Consider the following 25,308-nt stretch of genomic DNA (forward strand, 5'->3'; position numbering starts at 1 on the left):
AAATATATTGAAGAAGGTAGAGCAGTTGATGTAGTGTATATGGATTTCAACAAGGCATTTGATAAGGTACCCCAAAAGGAGGCATGGGATCCAAGGGAACCTTGCTTTCTTGATCCAGAATTGGCTTGCCCACAGAAGGCGAAGAGTAGTTGTAGACGGGTCATGCTCTACATGGAGGTTGGTGACCAGTGGTGTGCCTCAAGGGTCTGCTCTAGGACCCCCTTCTCTTCTCATTTTTATAAATGACCTGGATGAGGAAGTGCAGGGATGGGTTCGTAAATTTGCTGATGACACAAAGGTTGAGGGTGTTGTGGATAGTGTGGAGGGCTGTCAGAAGTTACAGCAGGACATCGATAGGATGCAAAACTGGGCTGAGAAGTGGCAGACGGAGTTCGACCCAGATAAGTGTGAGGTGGTTCATTTTGGTAGGTCACATATGACGGCAGAAAATAGTATTAATGGTAAGACTCTTTGCAGTGTGGAGGATCAGAGGGATCCTGGGGTCCGAGTCCATAGGACACTCAAAGCTGCTGCGCAGGTTGCCTCTGTGGTTAAGAAGGCGTACAGTGCATTGGCCTTCATCAATCGTGGGATTGAGTTTAAGAGCCCAGAGGTAGTATTACAGCTGTATAGAACCCTGGTAAGACCCCACTTGGAGTATTGTGCTCAGTTCTGGTCACCTCACTACGGGAGGGATGTGGAAACCATAGAAAGGGTGCAGAGGAGACTTACAAGGATGTTGCCTGGATTGGGGCGCATGCCTTATGAGAATAGATTGAGTGAACTCGGCCTTTTCTGCTTGAAGCGGCGAAGTATGAGAGGTGACCTAATAGAGGTATATAAGATGATGAGAGGCATTGATCGTGTGGATAGGAAGAGGCTTCTTCCCAGGGCTGAAATGGCTAACACAAGAGGGCACAGTTTTAAGGTGCTTGGAAGTAAGTACAGAGGAGATATCAGGGGTAAGTTTTTAATGCAGAGAGTGGTGAGTGCATGGAATGGTCTGCTGGTGACGGTGGTGGGGGCGGATACGATAGGGTCTTTTAAGAGACTCCTGGATAGGTACATGGAGCTTAGAAAAATAGAGGGCTATGAGTAAGCCTACGTAGTTCTAAGGTAAGGACATGTTCGGCACAGCTTTGTGGGCCAAAGGGCCCGTATTTTGCTGTATGTTCTCTATGTTCTATCATCTCTTTCTGAAGTGAATATAATAGAATCTTACTAATACATTTCTAAATCTTCCTAATGCCACTCCTCCAACTCTTGCAGGTGGGGGGGAGAATGTGGAGGAGTGGTATTGCTAATCAGGGATAGTATCACAACTGCAGAAAGGGATGGTGTCATGGAGGGATCACCAACTGAGCAGTGTGGATGGAAGTCAGAAACAGGATGAGAGCAATCATTCTATTTGAGAGTAGTCAGTAGAACCTTCCCCCCCCCCCCCATAGCAAAAAAGGAATGCCAAGGAACAGATCGAGACAGATTTTGGAAAGGAGCAAAAAATAACAGGTCTGTTGTCATGGGTGGTGACGTCAACTTCCCTAACATTGATTGGCACCTCTTTAATGCAAAAGGTTTGAATGGAGTGGAATTTGTGCGTGTGCCCAGGAGGATTCATGAAACAATATGCAGACAGGCCAACTAGAGGAGAGGCCATACTGAATCTGGTGCTAGGCAGTGAATTTGGTCAAGTGTCAGAGCTCTCTGTAGGTGAGCATTTTGGAGACGGTGACCAGAACTCCCTGACCTTTATGATAGCCTTGGAAAGGGATAGGAGCATACAGTATGGTAAGGTATTTAACTGGGGAAGGGGGAATTATGATGCTATTAGGCAGGAACTTGGAAGTGTAAATTGGGAACAGATGTACTCAGGGAAATGCACAGTGGAAATGTGAAAGTTGTTTGGGGAGCACTTGTCTGGGGTTTTGGGTAGGTTTGTCCCATTGAATCAGGGAAAGGATGGTAGGGTGCAGCAACCATGGTTGGCAAGGGTTGTGCAACATCTAGTCAGGAGGAAGAAAGAAGTTTACTTAAAAATTAGAAAGCAAAGATCAGACAGGGCTCTACAGAGTTGCAAGATAACCAAGAAGGAGCTTAAGAATGGACTTAGAAGATCCAGAAGAGGGCATAAGAAGGCTTTTGCAAGTAGGATTAAAGAAAGCCTCAAGGCGTTCTACATGTACATGGAGAAGAAGAGGGAGGTAACTAGAATGACACCAGGTCTGATTGGTGCCTGGACTTGGAGAAGGAAGGGGAGGTCCTTAATGAATACTTCAGTATTCACCAGTGAGGGGGACCTTGATGATTGTGGGGACAGTGTAAACAGGCAGATATGCTAGAACATGTGGGCATTAGGAAAGAGTGTGTGTTGGAATTTTTGAAAATCATTAGGAATCTTAAGTCTTCTGGGCTGGACAGGATATACCTCAGTTTACTACAGGAAGTGATGGAAGAGATTGCTGAGACTTTGGTGATGATCTTTGCCACAGGAGTAGTATCAGATGATTAGAGGAAGCCAAATGTTATTCCCTTGTTCAAGAAATGTAGTAGGAATAACACTTGAGAACTACAGAGCAGTGATAGGGTTGTATGTTGCATTGGCCTTCCATTAGTCAGAGGATTGCATTCAAGAGTTGTGAATAATATCGCAGCTCAAAAACCCTGGTTAGACCACATTTGAAATATTATGTTGAGTTCTGGTTGCCTCATTATGAGAAGAATGCAGGACCTTTAGAGAGGGTGCAGAGATTTACCAGGATGCTGCCTGGATTAGAGGGTATATCTTGTCGGGATAGGTTGAGCAAATTAGGGGTCTTCTCTGGAGCGAAGGAGGATGAGAGGTGATATGATATAGGTGCACAAGATGATAAGAGGAAGTATTTGGTATGATATCATTAGTTCTTTTGGCACAGACTAACAGATTCTGAAAACCTGTAAAATAATATTTTCAAATAATCAGTGTTCATAAAGTCAGGAGCTTTAAAATAGCTTTATTGTTAATCAATTGTATGCTTATAGCTGTTAATCAGATAATTGTGGCCTATCAGAATCCATTTTGACACTTTGCTAACAAATATTTATTCTTTTGATTTCAAAATGTAAAAAGGTTCAGAAAATTAAGAAAAATGTGGTAATTTGTGGATAATCTTTTGTTATTTTGTCAATAGATCCACTTCCTCTATCAGTATTCTCTCCAATTCTTCTTGGACATTTATCACACTGTTCTGTATGAGAATCCAAATCTGAAAGGAGTTACAGATCATACACAGCGTCTCTCTAATATTACAAAGGATCTTTTCCAGGTACGTATGAGCAGGTTGTTTAAAAGGTTTGAAGCTCCAAACATTGAGACAGAATAATATACCTTATTATCAGCACGAAGATAATACACTATTTTCTATTGTCACAGGTGACATTTAATAGAGCAGCACGGGGTATGTTGCACAATGATCATATCACCATTGCAATGTTGCTGGCTAAGATTCGTCTTAAGGGCCTAACTAGGTAATGCTTTTGCTGTTGTCAATCTATAAGCCAATTTTGTTTTGAGGGTGCTTCGTAATTTGTAATAACTAATTTTATCATTTTAGTCTATTTTTTGTATTCTTGTATGATCTGCATTACAAGGAAGATGCTGTTTATTACTTGTTTATAAAAAATCTCTTTCTGAAATGTTATGTAGCATACATTCAAATGAATGCTTTTAAGTACAAAACCTCCAAATTGTTTTCTCAGTGAACCATCATATGACCTGGAGTTCCAGCACTTCCTTCGTGGTCGAGAGATTGTATTGAATGGTTCGTCTGTGTCAAAGGTTGATTATCTCACCACAGAACAAATCGAGGGAATGGAGAGACTGACCCGCTTGCCAGTCTTTTATGATCTAATTTCCAAAGTTCAGGCGGATGATGTAAGTTGCATCGACTTGCAGCTATGTTTGAATATTTTGATTAGAGATCTCCATTTTATAGTTGTCTTTCTCGGGTTGGGGAAAAAGTGAATATTTGTTACATCTGGTGAAATGGAGGATTAAAAAAAATTATTCAGCAATTTTAAACCATAGAACTGTACAGCACAGTATAGCCCTTCAGCCCATGATATTGTGCTGACCCGCATAAACCTACTTAATCATCAGTCTAACCCTTCCTTCCTACAAAGCCCATAATCCTGCATTTCTTAACTCTGTGTGCCTATCTAAGAATATTTTAAATGTCCCTATTGTATCAGCCTCAACTACCATCCCTTGCAGTGCATTCCAGGCAAATACCACTTCACTCAAACCACGTCATGTTCTCTTATCCAGGCAGCATCCCGGTAAATCTCCTCTGCAACCTCTTCCACATCCTTCCTTTTGTTAATCACAGTTTGGTAATAGTCTCCTGTGATGAGCAGTAAATGTTCTGATATCTAGTTTGTATACTCACCTAGAAAATGCAATCCAATGTACTTCTTTTTAATTGCCACAGTTTATATTTAAGCTACCTCCTCTTTATAAGCATTGCTACTTCATACATTTCTCAACTTCCCTTAACAATTTCAACAATTTGTACAAAAAATTCTATAACCCTTTTGGAACTATACTACCTATTTTACAGCTTATCCTCATGCTTCATACGGCAATGCAACCCTCCATACTTCTCTACATTAAGTTTCAGTACCGTGTTTGTTGTCTCTGGTTTCTTGAAGTCTGTTGCTATCCTGACAGTTTTTAAGTTTTGAAAATTATACACTATGAACTCGAGTCCAAGTAATTCATGTGTATTAAGAAATAAAGTCATCCTAGTACAGACTCCCAGAGAACATATCATTTCAGTGCAACAAATAGCCTTTTATTATAAACGTTTGCTTCCTGTCATTTAACCAACGTACTATATAGGCTGCCTTGACCTTCAATCTTACGGACAAGCTTATTGAGGCATTTTATCAAGTGACTTGTAAACTACATCAACCACATCTCCTTCACCAATTCTCTAACTTTGTGACCTCTCCATTTTAAATGAGATTTTCTTTAGCAAATCCGCAATATTTTCTCTAAGCAAAACACATTTGTCTCTGATTTGTTTCTAGAAGTGTCTCCACCAGTTGTAGAGGGTAAGCAATTCCCACTGCCCTTGTTTGAACAAGGGTGAAATCTTGCAAATTTTCGGTCTTCTGGTTCCGTCCCTTCATTGCAGATGTTTTGAGGATGATTGCCACTACTCCACAATTTCCATCCTTTTTATCAGCAAGCTGAGATAGATTGGTCTATTATTGTCACATAGACCATAATACAGTGAAAAGCTGGTTTTGCATACTGTTTATACAGATTAAGTCACTACACAGTGCGTTGAGCTAGAATAAGGTAAAACAATAACAATGCAGAATAAAATATAAAAGCTACCCAAAAAGTCTTGACTGTCGGAGGGATGATGAGAGCCTTCAACATTATTAAAGACTGGATCTTCTTTGTGTGAGCAATGCCAGTAATGATATTATTAAAAATGTAAATAGAAATAAACCTTCAGGCTTTGTGGAGATGTGACATATGGATGAGCTGGATATCAGAAAATCAATGTTAATGTACACGAAATCCTCACACCAAGAAGTCCGAATCATGCCAAATTTCTTTAGCCTCATTGAGAAAGTAGAGGTGTTACTGAGCTTTCCTGGCAGTGATGTCAACGTAGTAGGACCAGTACGGAGCATTGGTGATGTTCACATCTAAGAACTTGAAGTGTTCAACCTCAACATCACTGATTAGACAGGAGCATGTGCACTGCCCCCTTCTGAAGTGAATTACCTTCTCTTTTGCTTTGTTGGCGTTGAAGGAAAGGTGGTTGTCACAGATGGATTCCATCTGGACTGGGCAATTTGTCTAGCAGAGCAGAAGCTAACTGCTAGTTCCTGTATTCTTCTTGCTAGCTAATGATTGTTTATATGCCTATAGAAAACTATTTCCTCTTATGTTTACTGCCACTCTTTGTTCATACTTTGTTTCTTGCTCCTTTTTTACATCATTTCTGGAATTTCGGTACTTAGCCTGGTTCTCTTCAGATTTATTAAACTTAAGATGGTTTAAAATTAGATAAATTAACAACTGCTGCATTACAAATTTACTTCCAAGTTTTGGGTGACGTTTCTTGTCTAATTTATATAAATATTCTTTCAATGCAGCAACTTAATATTTGGCTGGAGAGCAGTTCACCTGAACAAGCAGTACCTTTTCTGTGGCCTGAGGACAAACCTTTCAGTAAGCAACACATTTTTAAACTTCTAATTTCTTCATCTGTTTATGTTAGAATACATTAATATAATAATTATTTGTGTGTCAAATGAGGTTGTAAGCCATTTCCTTTGGTCTAGCTCCCATTGGGCAAGCAATGCATCGACTGCTGCTGATTCAGGCTTTCCGGCCAGATCGCCTCTTAGCCATGGCTCATATCTTTGTGGCTACAGTTTTGGGAGACAGCTTCATGTCAACAATAGAACAACCATTAGATTTGGCAACTATTGTAGATACCGAGGTATGAGACTGAAAAATCTTCTTTCTTTTCAGATGCTTAGTGAATAAGTTCCAAGTTAATGTATACTTTTCTAAGTTATTGTAATGAAAGGAGTATGCTTGACTCCACCTTTCAAAGAACTTAGTATTTCTATTCATTAATTCCTTTCCATTCATCTTGTATATAGTCCCTATAAAAAAAGTACTCAGCCCCACCTCCCCGGAAATTTTCATGTTTTATTGTTTTACAACATTGAATCACACTGAATTTAATTTTGCTTTTTTGAACACTGATCAACAGAAAAAGACTTTTCCGTGTCAAAGTGAAAACATCTCTACAAATTGGTCTAAATTAATTATAAATATAAAACAAAATAATTGATTGCATAAGTATTCACCCCCTTTAATATGATACACCAAATCACTCATTCGTAAGGCCAGTGATGATGTGGGGATGAAACTGGACTTTCTGACGGTAGTGTCTGAAAAGAGGATGCTGTCCAAGTTGCATGCCATCTTGGACAATGTCTCCCATCCACTACATAATGTACTGGTTGGGCACAGGAGTACATTCAGCCGGAGACTCATTCCACCGAGATGCAACACAGAGCGTCATAGGAAGTCATTCCTGCCTGTGGCCATCAAACTTTACAACTCCTCCCTTGGAGGGTCAGACACCCTGAGCCAATAGGCTGGTCCTGGACTTATTTCCTGGCATAATTTACATATTACTATTTAATTATTTATGGTTTTATTACTAATTAATTATTTATTGTGCAACTGTAGCGAAAACCAATTTCCCCCGGGATCAATAACGTATGACTATGACTATGATCACTGGTGTAGCCAGTTGGTTTTAGAAGTCACATAATTAGTTAAACGGTGCTATGTTTTTGGAGACCTGTGTGCAGTCAAGGTGTTTCAATTGATTATTTTAAAAATACATCTGTATCTGGAATCCAACTGCTGGTGAATCAGTATCCTGACAAAAACTACACAATGAAGACAAAAGAACACTCCAAGTTATGCTGTGAAAATGTTATTGAAAAGCACAAGTCAAGAGATGGATATAAGAAAATTTCCAAGTCACTGAATATCCCTTGGAGTACAGTTAAGTCACTCATCAAGAAATGGAAAGAATATGGCACAGCTGTAAATCTACCTGGAGCATCCTGTCCTCAAAAACTGAGTGACCATGTGAGAAGGGGACTAGTGAGGGAGGCCACCAGGAGACCTATGACAACTCTGGAGGATTTACAGCTTCAGTGGCTGAGATGCGAGAGACCACATACAACAACTGTTGCCTGGGTGTTTCACCAGTTGCAGCCTTATGGGAGAGTGGCAAAGAGAAAGCCATGGTGGGAAAAAACTCACATGAAGTTTCAGCTAGTTTGCCAGAAGAGAGACTGAAGTCAGCTGGCAGGAGGTTCTATGGTCTGATGATACCAAAATTGAGCTTTTTGGCCATAAAACTAAATGCTATGTTTGGCTTAAGCCAAACACCGCACATCAACAATGAACCATCCTTACTGTGAAGCATGGTGGTGGCTGCATCATGCTGTGGGGATGCTTCACTGTAACAGAGCCTGGAAGTCTTGTGAAGGTAGAAGGTAAAATGAATGCAGCAAAATACAGGGAAATCCTGGAGGAAAACCTGATGCAGTCTGCAAAAGAACTGCGACTTAGAAGATTTGTTTTCCTGCAAAACAATGGCCCCAAGCATAAAGCCAAAGCTGCACAGTAATGGCTTAAAAACAACAAAGTTACTGTTGTTTGGAGTGGTCAAATCAGAGTCCAGACCTCAATCCAACTGAGAATTTGTGGCTGGACTTGCACTCACAACTCCCATGCAATCTGACAGAGCTTGAACAGTTTTGTAAAGAAGAATAAGGAAAAATTGCGGTGTCCAGATGTGCAAATCTGAAAGAGACCTATCCACACACACTCAAAGCTGTAATTAATAATAATTATATGTACTTTATTGATCCCGAGTGGGAAATTGTTTTGTTACGGCAGCAACATTTAAAAATGCACAGCAGTGTGCAGACTTAACAAATTATAACATACAAAATAATAATATACACAATAATAATTACTGCCAAATGTGCAACTACTAAATATTTACTTGAAGGAGATGAGTAATTATGCAAACAATTATTGTGTTTAATAATTGCAATAAATTTAGACCAATTTGTAGAAATTTGTTTTCACTTTGACACAAAAGAGTCTTTTCTGTTGTTCAGTGTCAAAAAAAGTCAAATTAAATCCACTATAATTCAATTTTATAAAACAAGAAAACTTCCATAGGGGAGAGGGGTGAATATTTTTTACAGGCAATGTTTGGATGGCTAACTTTCTAAAGTATTGAGGTGTGCTTTGTGTATTTTAAATTGATAAATTTTCAGTCTTTTGGAATTGCTATCTTCATATTGACATTGTTTTAGGCTGCAGCCAAGTGGCTTTTATAACTAGTTCACCCCATAATTTAAAGATTCATATACACAGTATGTCTGTTGAGGGTGAGCTGTTTGTATCATTTTGTTTAGGTGAAACCTAACACTCCTATCCTCATGTGCTCCGTACCTGGCTATGATGCCAGTGGACGTGGAGAAGATCTTGCAGCTGAGCAAAACACACAAATTACATCAATTGCCATTGGTAAGAGTTCTATTGTTTCAGTAAATTTATTGATTCACTAAAATGTTTTTCATTGTTTGAGATCTTAAGTTGATATTTCTGTTGAATATTTAATGAGTTTTGTCTTTCTGTAGGTTCTGCAGAGGGTTTCAACCAGGCAGAGAAAGCTATTAATACAGCTGTCAAATCTGGCAGGCAAGTTATTTGTTTATTTCTCCGATTCATTTTGTTCCTTGAGTACCTAAATAGAAACCTTCAATGTACCTGTACATTAAAGTTGTATTGTAACCAATCTAATCCCTGTTGCTTTTGAAGGTGGGTGATGTTGAAGAATGTGCATCTAGCTCCTGGTTGGCTCATGCAACTAGAGAAGAAGTTGCACTCCTTGCAACCACATGCTAATTTCCGTCTCTTCCTGACCATGGAGATCAATCCCAAGGTAGAACATCAATGATAATACTTCTAACGCCTTTGAATTTTTTACCCCAGTGGTATCTGAATAATTTGTATAGCCACTTCCATTCCTTATCCATAGGTAAAAGACGTAAAGGTAGATTAACTTATGTAGTAGCAGCCTTAAAGCTATAGTAAAGAAAATAACCAAAACTAGTTAATCAGATAGTAGAGTACTGTTTTGCTTTAGTACTTTCTCTTAATTGTCTTTATATCACAATTCATTATTGACTATGAAATAAATTAGCAAGGAGTCAGAGAGTCAGAGTTTTACAGCCCAAAACAGTCGTTCGGCCTAATACTTTCAGGTCAACCAAGTTGCTTAACTGAGTTCGTCCCATTTGCTTGCATTTAAAGATTAGCTTTATGTCACGTACATCGAAACATACAGTGAAATGCGTCATTTGCGTCAAATCAGCAAACATTGCACTGGGCAGCCTGTAAGTGTTACCACAGCATGCTCACAACTTGCTAACCCTAACCTGAATGTCTTTGGAATGTGGTAGGAAACCCTAGGAGTCGTGAGGAGAATGTATAAGCTCTTTACAGACATAAGCAGTAATCAAACCTCAAACTTACATCCAGTGCTCTAAGGTGTTGTGCTAACTGCTATACTACTGTGCCGCTTTTTTGGCCCATTTCCCTCTAAACCTTTCTAATCCAAGTACTTAGCTAAGCGTCTTTTAAAAATGTAATCTACCCACCACTGCCACTACCAGTGACACCTTGTTCCACTGTTACGTACCCCGTAACTAGGTTGCCAAACCAGCAGAAATGGATCACTCAGTTGGAGTCTGGATTACTAGAGCTAAGAAAGTTTTATTAAAGAAACAACACAGTAATCGAAAGGATAATAAATGCAACAGTTCAGCAATGATAACCACACATGTGCACAGAATTAAGATAACAGCATCAATCAAGCTCTATCGTTGTCTAGGGATAAATGACCAATTTCAAAGTGACACAAAGTTCAGTCCAATTTAGTAGTTCAGTTCGCAGTAATCGTTGCCATGGCGATGGACAACGTGGGGGGGGGAGGGAGAGAGAGAGAATGGGAACGACTGATCATTCAGAAACGGCTTCCACTCACAGACCGGCGATAATTGCTCACAAGCAGCTTTTGGGCAGGTCCTTGGTGATGTCACCTGAGGTCACCGACTGTGACCCCTCCTCCAGATGCGGTCGATCCTCTGCAGTGAACTCGGCACCCAAGCAAGGGCGGACACACACCGGGTTCCCGCTGATCGTACCTTTCCACCCTGTGCGTTGTCCGGTACTTCCCACCGACTCGTGAGAGGCGCACCGCTTCCAGGGTCTCGTTACCTCGGGTGTCGTGTGTGTGCCTTAGGGAACCGGTCCCTTTTTATCCCCCTGCTGGGGTATCACCTGTCCATCACTTCAAACAGTTCAGGGTTCAAAGGGGGAGCCGCTCCAGACAGCTCTCTCTCTCCTGTCCCTTCATTACACATCTCCAGATGCTGTTTCATTGTGTTCCTTATCTCTCTCTTGAAGACAGGTGGCAGACGAACTGCTGATCACACAGGACAGCTAACATCTTATCTATGTGTATTCTCGTCACACCACATATTAGCTATGCAAAAATATACACTCTGGGTCGCCTTTATATTTTTCTCCCCTTAAATCTACCCCCCTCTACTGTCCTACCATGGGGTGGGGGGGTGGGATCTGTGACCATTCACCTTATCTATGCCCTCGTGAATTTATGTAACACTATAAAGCACCCTTTGGGTTTCTACACTCCAGGAAAATCAATTCCCAATGTATCCAATGTCTCCTTGTTTCTCAAGCCCACCGATAACATCCTTGTGAATCTTCTCTGTATGCTTGCCAGCTTGATGACATCCTTCCTGTAGCTATGTAGAAAAGAAATGCAAACAATGCTCCATGTGCAGTCCCACCAACATCTTGTTTAGTTTTAACTGATGTCCCAGCTTTTGAATTCAGTGCTCTGTCTGAAGAAAGCAAACATGCCAAACATTGCCTTCAGTATCCTGTATAAATACAGGGAACCAGGTACTTGTATCTCTAGGTCAGTTGGTTCTGCAACACTCTGCGGGGCCCTGCCATTTATTGTATATTGTCTGCCATGTTTTATCTTGGCAAAATGCAACACATTGCACTTGCCCAGGTTAAAATCCATCTGCCAGTCCTTGGCCCACTATTCTGTTCATCTACATTTTTTTGTAATTTTAGATAACCTTCTGCACCTTAACTATAAACAATTTTGGTGTACCCTGCATGCTTACTAACTGTGCCAACATGTTTGTTGCTATTTTGTCACTCTGGGTAGTGTGCAGTTGTGTTCATTCTGCAACTTGATCAAAAGTGTACACATTCTCAGAAATATGAGTGGAATAATGGCATTATAATTTGGGGAATAATTTTATTTTCTCCATTAATCTACAGAATTTTTATGAAGTGCTAGTTCTTGTTGTAATTTTCATGCCCTGCTGCTGATTATTTTGATTTAGAGATTCAAAATGGTATTTTTTTTTGCAAGGCATGTTGATTTGAATTTCTCATGTAACCATTTAATTTCTTGGCAGGTTCCCGTGAACTTGTTGCGAGCAGGCCGAATATTTGTCTTTGAACCACCACCTGGTGTGAAAGCCAACATGCTGAGGACTTTCAGTAGTATCCCAGTTTCAAGGATGTGCAAAGTAAGAACGTACTTAGATTTAACTCCAGTGTTCAGTTGGTGAAGTTGTTCTTTTTAATCAACGTACTAATCAAAATTTTCGTCAGCAGACAAGAGGTGTGGTTACAAGGCCCCTTAATAAAGAGCAGATGACTATTATTGAGTTTTACCTGGAGAGCAAAATTAGAACTGAGCCCTCCATCGGTCAGATTTGACTATGGATATTGCAACCGAGCTGTCTAGATACGCAAGCCTGGGCAGTATGATATGGAGAGCAAACTGTTGCCCATGTAGCAAGCTCCTCTCCACACGTCACCAAAGCAATGACAGCAGCATCATAGGAGTTACCAGTCAGCATTGAACTCAATGTAGGATTGCCTGAGGGACTTCGGCTCTGGATTTTTCCCTCAGGGTTTACTCTCAAAGCCTTCCCCATGAGTGGGTGTAGCTGCAAGGCAGTGGAGGTTTGAGATCAGAGATTTTCTTCAAAATGAGCTGCCAACCATGGCTGGCAAACCCCATCTGCCCAAAGCAAAGTGGTTTTATGGCACCAGTAACCCACTTTTGCCCCTTCTCCTATCAGTAGAGATGGTTCTACCAGGCTTAATAGCTAAGCCACATGTGAAGGCCAGGAGCTAGACTTGGTTGTCGGAGGCTATTGGAGGCGCTTGCCATTGGGAATAGGTAGTGGGAGCTTGTCCTGAATACCACCCCTGGCTATAACAAGGTAGACTATAAAGATTAGCAAACCACCATGACTTGTCAGAGGCAAGATATTCATTAAAGGTTTAAGGTTTTACAGTAGGAGTTAGTTGTTTTTCAAACCATCCTTGATAAATACTAATAGTTTCATCCCACATTCTCAGAATATATGGATATTTAATTTCTAGAACATTAGTACTTGACTGAAATCAAAGAGAAAGCACTGCATATGTTCAGATATTGGATCAGTCTGCTTGTGAGTTTCTCTATCAGACTTAACCTAATCATGCTGATCTACCAAGAATGGTATCACAGAAGTTAATTAGTGCTATTGAGTACTCATTAAATATTTGCATAAAGATCCAAAACAGTAGTTGATCCTCTGATCCATCTTTTTACCTATCTATGGTAATATAAAGTTGTTTTCCTCTATCTGCTTAAGTATTTATAAATATGAAAAGATAAATTAATGAATAAATCTAAGTACTTTAATGTTGCTGGATGTCAAAGCAGTTTTACCTTTACTGGTTCAGTGGCATTTTCTGATAATTTACTGTTATTTGTGTAATGTAAGCCTCATAGTCCAACCCTGTTTTTTTCATGCAGAGTTTACAGAGTTTTTGAAACCTCCCAACAAAATGTTTAGCTGATTATTTTTGTATGGGGAAAAAAAACTTGTACTGGATAGGGGAATCACTGAATAATTGTTTTATCCTTTCAGGCACCAAATGAGCGCGCACGCTTGTACTTCCTACTGGGCTGGTTCCATGCTATTATTCAAGAACGTCTACGATATGCACCCCTTGGATGGTCCAAAAAGTACGAGTTTGGTGAATCAGATTTAAGATCTGCTTGTGATACAGTGGATACTTGGCTGGATGATACAGCAAAGGTAAATATTTGTACCAAACATTGAAAGCAAGCAAGGACAATGTGTAATAACTGTATGGATTAAATTAGAACATTATGACTAAATACAAACATTGTGGCTCAGGTATGGAGAGGGGACTATTAGTTCCATGTTGTCAGAATTTTGGGGGCAAGATTTAAATTAATAATGTGGATGTTGCTGACAACTATTAGTTGTTCTGAACACAATGAAGCCATTTGCTTTCTTAAATCAAGGTCAGTCTTCATTTGTATTGAAATTAATTACCTTTTGTTGTGAAATGATGCAAATCTACCTGTATTTAGCTTGTATTTAAAGCACAATTTTTAAAAATTGGCATGGACACTTTTAAGCAGAAAGCTTATTGCTATATTACACCACTAAAGGTATTTAAAGGTGATGCAGAAAAATTTAATTATCTGATGCAGACCAAGAAATTTAATTATCTGAAATTGGGATGAAGAGTTGCAGATTGGGGAAAATAATTAGGACATTGAGTGGTGAACAATTATTTTGTCTCCTTTACATTTATGTACTGGAAATTACATTAAACAATCTTGAGTGGTGATGTAGGCTGAGGATTCTAGGTGGCCTATTCCTACTATTTTATATTTTCCCCTAGCTTAATCTTAGAATATTGGAGTGTTTGAAAGACTCAAAATGAGAACCTGATTCAAAGGATTATGATTCACTTTAGAGCTTGCTACTCTTGAATATTTATTGCATACGTTATATTTAAAATGGAGGTCAGTGGGGGTCAATGTGGGAAAATGGTGTTAAAGTAAACAACAAACACGGATAGCATTGAATGGCAGATGGTTTTAAATAACTAAGCTGAATTGTGCATTTTTTTTGTAAAAATAATCAAAGAAATATTGGGCTGATTTGTAATGGCCATATAAACGCAATCTTCTAATTATACTCTGATTTGTGTCTTTGGAAAACTGAAGTTAAAAGTATCTTTATTTGGCTTCAGTCAGCAAAATCGATAAACTTGACTGAAAAATCCATCACAATGAAAGCCTTTTGCACAAATTATTAGTACTATCTGGTGCAATGTATGAAGTTTAAAGTTATTAATTTATTTGTAGCCCAAGTAAACTAAGGATGCTGTTTCAACAATTTTTCCAACTGAGATAATTTGTTTTTCTGCAGGGACGCCAAAACATTTCACCTGATAAGATTCCTTGGGCAGCTCTGAAAACTCTGATGGCACAGTCTATTTATGGTGGCCGTATTGATAACGAATTTGACCAGCGGTTGTTGAACTCCTTCTTGGAGCGTTTATTTACAACTGCTAGCTTTGACAGTGAATTCAAATTGGCATGCAAAGTCGATGGACATAAGGATATTCTAATGCCAGATGGAATCAGGTAAAGGTCTTTCTAGATATTTAATTGTTTTAAACATCACGATAAAATTGAGAGGATGCTAAATTATTTGCTGTGGGATTTTTTTCTGATGGTTTTGTGGAATTGTCATTTAGAACTATTTTTCTCTAACAAATGATGATTTGCACATAGGCGAGAAGAATTCATACAATGGGTTGAGCTGCTTCCTGACGCCCAGACTCCATCCTGGCTGGGTTTACCAAACAATGCTGAAAAAGTGCTTCTAACCACACAGGGTAAGTATAAGATTTCCAATTACTTTTACTGTTTCTAAGTACTTAAATTGAATGTGTTGGATTTTTGAGAACCTGAGATACTGCAGCAAATAAAGATGGTGCTTAATCTAGTGCAGGTTGTTTTTCATTTTCTGGGATCTGAGTCCCACTGAAAAGGGTGTTTATTTCCCCTGAAAAGGTGGTGGTGTGCCTTAGTCTTGAACTGCTTCATTCCTTTTGGTGAAGGTACAATCTTGCTATTGTAACCACTTTAAGAAGGATCATGATTTAGACCCAGAGATGATAAAGGTCTGGCAATATAATTTCAAATCAAAATTGTTTATGACTTGGAGGAAAACCTACAAGTTAGATTTCCATCCTGTGCCCTTCATCTCTATAGTGAGAGCAATGAGTTTGGAAGATGCTGGCAGGGTATTCTGGCTGGATCTTTGCCGTGTACAGTAATGCTGTAGAATGTTACATTTTCAAAAGTAATATGATTCCTCATTTTCTACTGTTTATTCATTTATTATTTCTTACTGAACAAATCATAATGTTGTATTTGACTGTAACAAACTTTGCTTTTCTTCCTTTTCATGAGCAATTTCCACTGCTTAAGGTAAATTTCGACTGAAAGCTATCCCAGTTTTATTGTGGGTTCTACTAAATAGTTTTTCTTCCACTCCCCCAGCAAGCTTTGAAATCCTTGTGTATACAATGAAATCATTTCTGCATTTCATGGTTTTCATCGCATAACTAATCAGGATTTTTTATAATATATTTCTGAATGCATGAAGTTGCAATTATTTCTGCATCATATTTTCCAATCTGCCTAAAAGTGGCAACCATTCGAACAAGAAAGCACCTAGTTACACTATAGTGCAGAATGATTGATAAGAGTTAACTCATTTTAATGGCTAATTTTGTACATACTTTTCCTTGGAGTGAAATGTTATTTTGTCAGAAGTATATTAACTTTATCATATGTGCAGTGAAATACTTCAATAGGAGTAGGTTACATTCGGTGTTTCATTATAATTTTTGTCCTTTGAGAGGGAGAATTTCACAACTTAAATTATATCCCTGTATTCCTTTTATGCATCACCTTGAGTTTTCTTTGTACTGTTTCTACAAATATGAAGATCATTTCCATCTAACACTGCCATTGTGGTTTTTTGTGTGCTTGAATAAGAACGCAGTCCATAGTGCTAGTGAGAACTCAATTTTCAGCATGTTGCTTCTTGGGGTAGTTTTCTCACAATCACCAGTTTGAGGTACAAACATTTGCATTTTTAAGTGAAAATATTCCTGGAGTTTTCTTTGGTCACCTACATATGGTGGTAGAAAAAATACTATGTTTTCAATTACTTTCTCAATATAACTTTTAATTTTGAAATGTTTAGTTTTTTTAAAATTTGAAATTAATCTATTCTGCTACTTTTCATATTTTAATTATTGAGAAGTATCTTAGCTGTGCTATCTTTTGATCCTTTGACCCTTTATCTGGTTCAGGAACTGATATGCTCAGCAAAATGCTGAAAATGCAGATGTTGGAGGATGAGGATGATCTAGCTTACGCTGAAACAGAGAAGAAGCAACGTACAGGTTCAACTTCAGATGGACGGCCAATTTGGATGCGAAGTCTTCATACCACAGCCTGCAACTGGCTCCAACTTATTCCAAAGTCACTTAACCATCTTAAACGCACAGTTGACAACATTAAGGTAAGATTGAGTGTTAATTAAAGGGAAAATTGTATTTTTTAAATGCTGTTTTTCACATGGTATCTACAATTACAAAATTTGCAAAGAACAAGTACTCCAATAATTTAATAATGAAATTTCTGAGACTTGTATGGTAATACCATTGACCTGAGTACATAACATGCTGCCACTTGGCTAATACAGTGGAATATTAATAAAATCTATGGTCATCAATGATAGAGGTCTTCAGCATAACCTTTGCTATATTCACTGTTCTTAATGAATGTGGATCAAACTCGCTGATAACTGGCTTCTTTCACAAGGCTTGTCTAAAGAGCACTTACGCCAAAGTTGTAAATTACTTGGCACTACTCCTAGTTCATGTTGACATTGAGGATGTGGATGTCCTTTGAACAACTTCTTGTTTGCTGCTTAATTGCCTCTTGTCACAAATGTAGGCAGCCCATGAACTACATTGTCAACTACCTCTGCCATCTCTTCACAATACTTGGCTCCTTTCTTTACTCTTATCCCTAGACCCACCAAATGAGATTTCCTCATCATGCCAAATTTTATATAGTCTTCTATTTTAAAATCTAGCTAAATCTGATTCATCCATTCAAACTACCTTTCCATCTCCTTTAAGTAATTGAATATGGTCATCTTCTATTTTTGCCTGTTTTCACCATCAATTTCCTACTTGTACACCATTCGAACATTTGCTTTTGCACGGTAAGGGTCCTAATTGATAACTATAATGGGCTCCTCTAAGTCTGACACTGGTCTTTCCATTGTCCAGTTCAGTGATATTCTCCTTAATGAATTCAGTGAAGGAGATGCCAGAACTGTACTGGTTTTTCACCATTCAATTATCATTTTTTGTCCTATTTTTTTCCTAAATTTATGGTCTAATTGTTTAAAGCTGTAAAATGGGTTGTTGTAGTAGATAATGAAGATTAAGGTAGTTACTGGTTTTATATTTTAAGAATGAAAATAGACAAGTTGAAAGAACTGGGAGACCAAGACCAGAGTAATTCTGTTACAGTGGTATAGTAGTTACGATCTTCATAAGCTAATGGACATTTTAATTAAGTGCACAACAAAAAGGGAAGAGTTACACATATTTATCTTTACAGGATCCATTGTTTAGATTCTTTGAAAGGGAAGTTAAGAGTGGGGCAAAGCTTTTACAAGATATTCGCCAAGACCTGTCTGATGTAGTACAAGTGTGCGAAGGCAAGAAAAAACAAACCAATTACCTACGGACACTAATCAGTGAAATGGTGAAAGGTAAGGAAATACTGTTTCCTGAACTTATGAATATTTTGTACATTTCATTGAAAAAATATAAACTGTAGCTTTTGAAATAGTAACAGTTCTGTGGGGGTTGCAGTGGGAAACTATAAAGCAATTATATACAAGGTTATATGAAATTAAATTATGTCTTGGGCTGGTAACATCAGAAGTTTCCCAAACTCATTTAAGTAACTGCATCCAACCAATTGACAATGCATGGTGAGATGTTTGTTGGTCAAGTGAACGCTAGTCATCTGTTCCTGCCCAATATCCTGGCAGGACAACAGCATGGATAAATGATTTACTGGCTTCTTTACATAAAAACAAACACTGAATATTTGTTTTTAAATGATGAGAGATTGGGAAATGTTGATAGTCAAAGGAACAGTGAATTTGATCATTAGTCACTAAAATCTGGTGCTATAAACAGGCAGGAAAACAAAAGCTATGTTGATTTTTATTGTGAGAGGATTCAAGTACAAGAGTAATCATGTCTTGTATTAATCATATATAGTGCCCTGATGAGACTGCTATGTTGCAGTATTGGTTTCCTTAAAGGATGTGCTTGCTATAAAGTTACTGCAGCAAATATGTATCTGGTTCCTGAGATGGCAAGTCTAATTTGAAACATACATTTCTTAAGTTTTAGAAGGATAGATGTTTGGAGTTAAGTAGAGAGACCCTCCCATAAGAGGTAAGCTACCTAGAACTGAAATGGACAGATCTCAAAGGGTGGTGAATTATCAGAACTCTGATTCAGCCTTCACACACTTCCAGAATATTGTGGATTTCATTCAAACTGATTTTGGATTGGGAGGATATCAAGGAATTTGAAGATAAGGCAAGATCAGCCATGATCTAATTGAAGGGTGGAGCAGGCTGAAGGTCAAGGCCAAATGGCCAACTCCAATTCTTAAATAGGAAACACGCCTTGGTTTGATTTTTATTTTTAAAAACATTTATTGGGGACAACTACCATTTTGGCTTGGATCAATCCATACTGGGCATTTAAAATGGGGTCATGTCTTTATGGCTAGCTGTACAGTTTTTTTAGTACCTTAGAACAGCATTAGTAAAATCAGAACATTACACCACAGTGCAGGCCTTTCGGCCCACAATGTAGTGCCGATTTTTTTTTGACCTACTAAGATTAATCTAACCTTTCCTTCCTCTGTAGCCCTCCATTTTTCTATCAGAAAGAGTCTCTTAAATGTCATTAATATATTTGAGAAGCTCTAATAGAAACCTTTTCATGTTTTGCAGGAGTTAAGTATAAAATATCAGGAATTTGCCCAGTCAATTTGGATTTTCAGTTAATAAATTTTCAATTAATATACCATTATCTGCTAAGATTTATTAGGTCTATTCAAATCAATACTGCCCAGTATAGCACCCATCTTTGTACTGTGGTTTTTCAACATTTAATGAATTAGATAACTAATAACTTATGGGGCAAAATTGTTAATTTATAGTGACAACATTTAAATTTGTATAAGAAAAATAAACATTTCAACACCTGCTGTCTGACCTGCTGAGTTCCTCCAGATTTTGTGTGCGGTGCTTTGGATTTCTAGCATCTGCAGACTTGTTTTTAATACTTAACCTGCATTTTTTTGGATGAAGATCTGATCCCAATCAGCAGAATGTAGTTGTTTCTTCTCCAAGAGCTAAGTTGTCAGATAGGAAGTGTATCCAACTCCTTAGCTTGGCAAAATCAGAACTCCCATCAGACTTAGTTACATCAAACAGCAAATTAGATGCACCATCTATGTGTCACTTAATCAAGTTAAACATCAAATTAATTCCAGTCATAGGTCTTAGCATTCTTAAATACTAGATTTACAATAGAAACTTTAGAATATTGCCCTCAAACTTTCTGCACTATTTGTGGTTGACTAGGCACCTGCTAACTAGCTTTGAAGAGCCTTTAGCTTCTCCATTCCTTCCTAACAAATCCAGTTAAAAATTCAGAGAAGGCATCAAAAATCCAAAATAATACAGACAATATTTGGTTGGATTTTTTCTTGTATTACTTGGATTGCAGTTACTAGGCAGGTAATCCTTCAGTTTGGAATTATTGATATAATTTGTTAATTGAATAACATTGAATTAATTTGTATGTGTAAAGGAGTAATCATGTATCTATTAGTGCTTTTAAATTACAATTTAGAATTCTCTTCCCCACCTTTCCTAAAAAATAGGTATTTTGCCTCGGAGTTGGGTACGCTACACAATCCCTGCAGATATGACTGTAATACAATGGGTGTCTGACTTCAGTGAACGTATAAAGCAGTTGCAACAAATATCCCAGGCGGCATCTACTGGTGGTGCTAAGGAATTAAAGGTTGGTGATTTTAATGTCATTTAAAACCTGTGGTTTCATAGCAAGGAGATGTTTTAAATAAAAGTACAGCTTGCTTTATAGGGGAAAAGTGCTTCATTAAACAACTCCATGCGCAAATACTAGAATGCAGGAAGGTAGAAAGGACAGGGTTGGGCTTGTACATACAAAGTGCTGGAGGAACTCTAAGTCAGGTAGTATCGATGGAAAGGAATAATCAGTCAATGCTACAGGCCAAGACACTTCATCAGGTCTCAGCCTGAAACATTGACAACATTCTTTTCTATAGCTGTTGCCTGACCTACCGAGTTCCTCCAGCATTTTGCATGTGCTGTTTTGTGTGTGTTACAGATTTCCAGCATCTACAGAATCTCGTGTTCAGGCTGGTACACACCTGCTGTTTACAATGAGGCAGATTATATTACCAGAGGATTGCTGCCTGTCTGTCCCATTGATACATGTCAAAGATGATGCTGGAGCAATTATATACCAAGGACAAAATAATAATTTGTTTTTTTTTTAAAGTAACATTTGCTAAACTAAAAGCATATCCACCTAAAAATTGATATACAGTAAACAGAACTACTTACCCTTTCACACAGTCACTTCTATGCGAATGCCATGTTAGAACAGATTCAACAGGATTTGCCATCAGTCTTGTAGAGCAATCTAATTTAGTTTTAATTATTTCTCCATTTACTACCTTTTTAAATATTAATAAAAAAGTTTGAGGTCTGCTAATACCAGATGAAAGAATTTCTCCTCAGCCTATACTTAATCTTTTAATCATATGATCACTTGGCAAAATCCCACCATTAGCAAACAATGATGAAGAACATTCATTTTAAAATCCCATCCTAGTTTCCAAAGAATATTTAGCAAATTAACCTTTAATTTAAATAAACCAATGATTTAAGTATATAGAGTAGTAGGCTTCAATGCTGGAATAAAAGATTTATGTTGATCACTGATTTTTCTCCTCCCCTGCAGAATATCCATGTTTGCCTGGGTGGCTTATATGTACCAGAAGCCTATATCACAGCAACACGGCAGTATGTGGCTCAGGCAAACAGCTGGTCATTGGAAGAACTTCGGCTAGAAGTCACTGTTACAAATAATCAGAACTCTGTTCTGGATGCTTGCAGTTTTGGGATAACAGGTTAGTGCATTCATTTTCAATGACGATAGCTACTATGAGTTAGAACAGGACAGAGTAGGATGGTCTGAAAGAATCTGACACAATGCAGAATGGAGCTCTATCAATGTTTAGGTTCCCTGGGTTAAATGCTCTGTTTAAAGTATCTTACAACACATGTTCTCACTATATACAAGTACATGCCTCATGAACATTTTTATTCACTTATTTCAGCTCCGGAGACAATAGCAGCTAAAAATGGCCACATTATCACTGGCACCAGCTTTAATTCAGTAATTTTACATGGCCTTGTTATCTCTATTTACTAGTCAGTGTCTCCAGTTAATAGCAAAAAGTGTTTAAAGTCTTAAATCTTTGGAATATTTTCTCACAAATAAGACCAAAATGCTCAGCTGGTTTTTCTACACTGTTGATAAAAACAGTCGTGAGTCTTAAAACACAGTATTTTGTATTTTTCATAAGACATTTGAGCACAATCAGCTCTGCCATTCAATTATGACCAACTTATTTTCCCTCAACATCTTTCTCCCCATAGTCTTTAATATCCTTACTAATCTAGAACCAATCAACTTTTTTTTTATTAATATAAATATACCCAGTTGCTCCACTTCCACAGACATCTGTGACAATGAATCCAAGGATTCACCAGGCTAAAGAAATGCCTCATTTCTATTCTAAAGGGATATCCTCCTATTCTGAGCTTGTGCCCTGCAGTCCTAGACTTTCCCAGTAATGGAAACATTCCCTCCATATCCACTCTGTCTACGCCTCTTAATATTCAGTAGGTTTCATTGCAGTACCCTCCTCATTCTTCTCAACTCCAGCGAGTACCAACCCAGAGCCATGTAATGCTCCTCACATTAACTCTTTCATTCTTGTAAGCCTCCTCTGGACCCTCTTCCAATGCCAGATATGAAGATCCTTCCTTAGACAAGAGGTGTAAAACTGTTAGCAATACCCAAATATGGTCTGACTAATGCCTTAACATTACATTCTGCAGTTATATTCTAGTCCTCTCAAGATGAATGCTAACATTACATTTACTACCAAATTAACCATCAAGAAATCCTGCACTAGGACTCCCAAGGCCCTTTGCACCTCTGATTTCTGATCCCACACTCCACATTTAGAAAATAGTCTTCTACTAAAGTTCATAACCATATACTTCCTTACACTGTACTCCATCTTCCACTTTGGATATTCTCCTAATTTGTCCAAGTTCCTCTGCAGATTACCTGCCCTCAACCTATCTTTGTATCATCATCTGTAAACTACCATCTATTCTGTCAGCCAGGAAAGTAGCGTGAAAAGTCACTGGAAAATGGCATTCATATTCCCATTCTCTTCCTTCTGCCAGTCAGTCAATCTTCTGGCCATTCTAGTATCTTTCCTGTAATACCATGGGCTCTCACTCGGCAGGCTCATGTGGTCACCTTGTCAAAGGCCTTCTGAAAATCCAAGCAAACAGTATTGCCTGCCCTCAAAGAATTCCAATGTTATCAAGTGAAGTTTGTCATTTAACTACATGAATATAACCACAATGTATATACAAACAAGACATTTCTTTAAACCAGGGTGTAAAGCACACAACACGAAGCTAAAGAAAGTCCACAGATGAATCACACACAACTAACAAACTAAATACTGTAAGGTATAGAACAGATTAACCATTACCATTTCAAATATGGTGCAGCCAAGAGTTCAGAAGCCTAATGGCCTGGGGGAAAGAAATTGTTTCCTGACAGTTCTTTTTATCCTTCGTAGTCTCCTGCCTGATGGTAGAAAGTCAAAGAGGATGCTGGATGGATGGGTGGGGTTCTTAATACTAAGGGCCCTGTGTATGCAGCACTCCTGATAAATCTTGTCAGGCAAGATTTTCCCCTTAAAGAAACAGTGCTGACTTCAGCCTATTTATTGTGTACCCCAAAACCACATCCTTAATAATGGACTAACACTTTGCCAACCACCTGAAATCTGGCTAACTGGTCTATAATTATCTGTTTCTGCAATTTTCTATGCACTTAACAGGTTATGCTATTCCTTAATGGATTTTATCCAAATCCATGTTAAATTGGCAAGTTTGAATACAAGGCAACCTTTCAAATAATTCTAAATATTGTTTTATTTAATACAGGTCTGACTCTTCAGGGTGCTACTTGTAACAACAACAAGCTGTCCTTATCCACTTCAATATCCACTGAACTCCCTCTCACACAGCTCCGGTGGGTTAAAGAGACACATGCTGAAAGGAAGGCTAATGTGGTGAGTAATTGACTGGCGTGATGTTCTTCTATGTTAGTGAGACAAATTGTACTCACCAAAATGTACACAAATGCTGCAACATCTTTAAGTCTAGTCTAAAGTTCAAATTTCAGAGTACTTTTATTATCAGAGTATGTAGACATTATTCAACCTTGATTAGTTTCCGTATAGGCAGCCACAAAATACAAAAAACTCCAAAGAACCCTTTTTTAAAAAAAGACAACCACCCAATGCACAGAAAAACAAACATGCAAACAATAAAATTAAGCAAATAGCATTCAGAACTGAAACACCTTCTGGCTTTTGATGATGTTTCTATCACTGTATTAAGACCACAAGGCACAGGACCAGAATCAGCTCATTGAATCTGCTCTGCCATTCCATCACAGCTGGGAATTTAAGGAAATTTTATAGAGAACCTGTTGGATCTATTTGTAGAAGGGCTAAATTCCAACCCATGTCAACCATAAATTGGTGCTAGATTATGGGGGATTTTGAAGTTTCAGATTTTTGATAAAGTTAATGAAGCATTTGGATTAAAAGGCAGTCATATATTCATACATTAGCTGTGATCTGATACTGTGAAAGCTAAATAATAGTTGTAACCAAAAAGAACAATGTCCACAGTTGTCTAGTTCCTAATAAATTCATAACTTTTAATTTTGTATTTGTTTAATATCCTTGCAATTTTACAGGTGACACTCCCTGTATACCTGAACTTCACTCGTGCAGACCTGATATTCACTGTTGACTTTGAAATCGCGACCAAGGAAGATTCTCGCAGCTTCTACGAGCGTGGTGTTGCACTGCTTTGCACAGAATAAAAGCTGATTATTGCTACATGGGAACGTAACCCACAGTTACAAAATTACATTGCTTATGCTATTTCAAATTAATTAGTAGCAATCTTTCAGTGTAATAAATGATTTTAGAAGGAAACTGTTTATCTTTAAAAAAAAATGGTACAAGTTAAGAAGGTTTGTGAGCACATAGCTGAATTTAAGAGCTGGCAAATGTGGAATTCTGATTCATGGCTGGTTTTGCAATTAATAAAATTACACATCATGATTGAGACTCTTTTCTAGCAAAGTCAAGGACAATGAATTTTAAATCTATTTAAAAT

At 38.1% G+C, this 25,308-nt stretch overlaps 1 protein-coding gene and 1 long non-coding RNA gene across 3 annotated transcripts in view; one reads left to right on the forward strand and one right to left on the reverse strand.

The window, feature by feature from the left end:
* dync1h1 (dynein, cytoplasmic 1, heavy chain 1) overlaps positions 1 to 25,253 on the forward strand; it is a 108,158-nt gene extending 82,905 nt beyond the window's left edge. For both annotated transcript variants that reach the window (XM_072270640.1, XM_072270635.1), the window contains exons 61-78: positions 3,168 to 3,302; positions 3,410 to 3,504; positions 3,736 to 3,910; positions 6,154 to 6,229; positions 6,343 to 6,503; positions 9,028 to 9,139; positions 9,253 to 9,313; positions 9,434 to 9,557; positions 12,139 to 12,252; positions 13,654 to 13,824; positions 14,977 to 15,194; positions 15,345 to 15,448; positions 16,940 to 17,151; positions 18,267 to 18,420; positions 20,628 to 20,770; positions 21,758 to 21,926; positions 24,058 to 24,185; positions 24,881 to 25,253. In XM_072270640.1, the coding sequence (XP_072126741.1) occupies positions 3,168 to 3,302; positions 3,410 to 3,504; positions 3,736 to 3,910; positions 6,154 to 6,229; positions 6,343 to 6,503; positions 9,028 to 9,139; positions 9,253 to 9,313; positions 9,434 to 9,557; positions 12,139 to 12,252; positions 13,654 to 13,824; positions 14,977 to 15,194; positions 15,345 to 15,448; positions 16,940 to 17,151; positions 18,267 to 18,420; positions 20,628 to 20,770; positions 21,758 to 21,926; positions 24,058 to 24,185; positions 24,881 to 25,009 (2,481 nt within the window). In that variant the 3' untranslated portion in view covers positions 25,010 to 25,253. The remainder of the gene's footprint in view (positions 1 to 3,167; positions 3,303 to 3,409; positions 3,505 to 3,735; positions 3,911 to 6,153; positions 6,230 to 6,342; positions 6,504 to 9,027; positions 9,140 to 9,252; positions 9,314 to 9,433; positions 9,558 to 12,138; positions 12,253 to 13,653; positions 13,825 to 14,976; positions 15,195 to 15,344; positions 15,449 to 16,939; positions 17,152 to 18,266; positions 18,421 to 20,627; positions 20,771 to 21,757; positions 21,927 to 24,057; positions 24,186 to 24,880) is intronic.
* LOC140204184 (uncharacterized) overlaps positions 1 to 25,308 on the reverse strand; it is an 85,851-nt gene that overhangs the window by 46,843 nt on the left and 13,700 nt on the right. The gene's annotated exons all lie outside the window — the stretch shown is intronic.

This window comes from Mobula birostris, chromosome 1 (assembly GCF_030028105.1).
Source record: "Mobula birostris isolate sMobBir1 chromosome 1, sMobBir1.hap1, whole genome shotgun sequence".
Taxonomy (NCBI): domain Eukaryota; kingdom Metazoa; phylum Chordata; class Chondrichthyes; order Myliobatiformes; family Myliobatidae; genus Mobula; species Mobula birostris.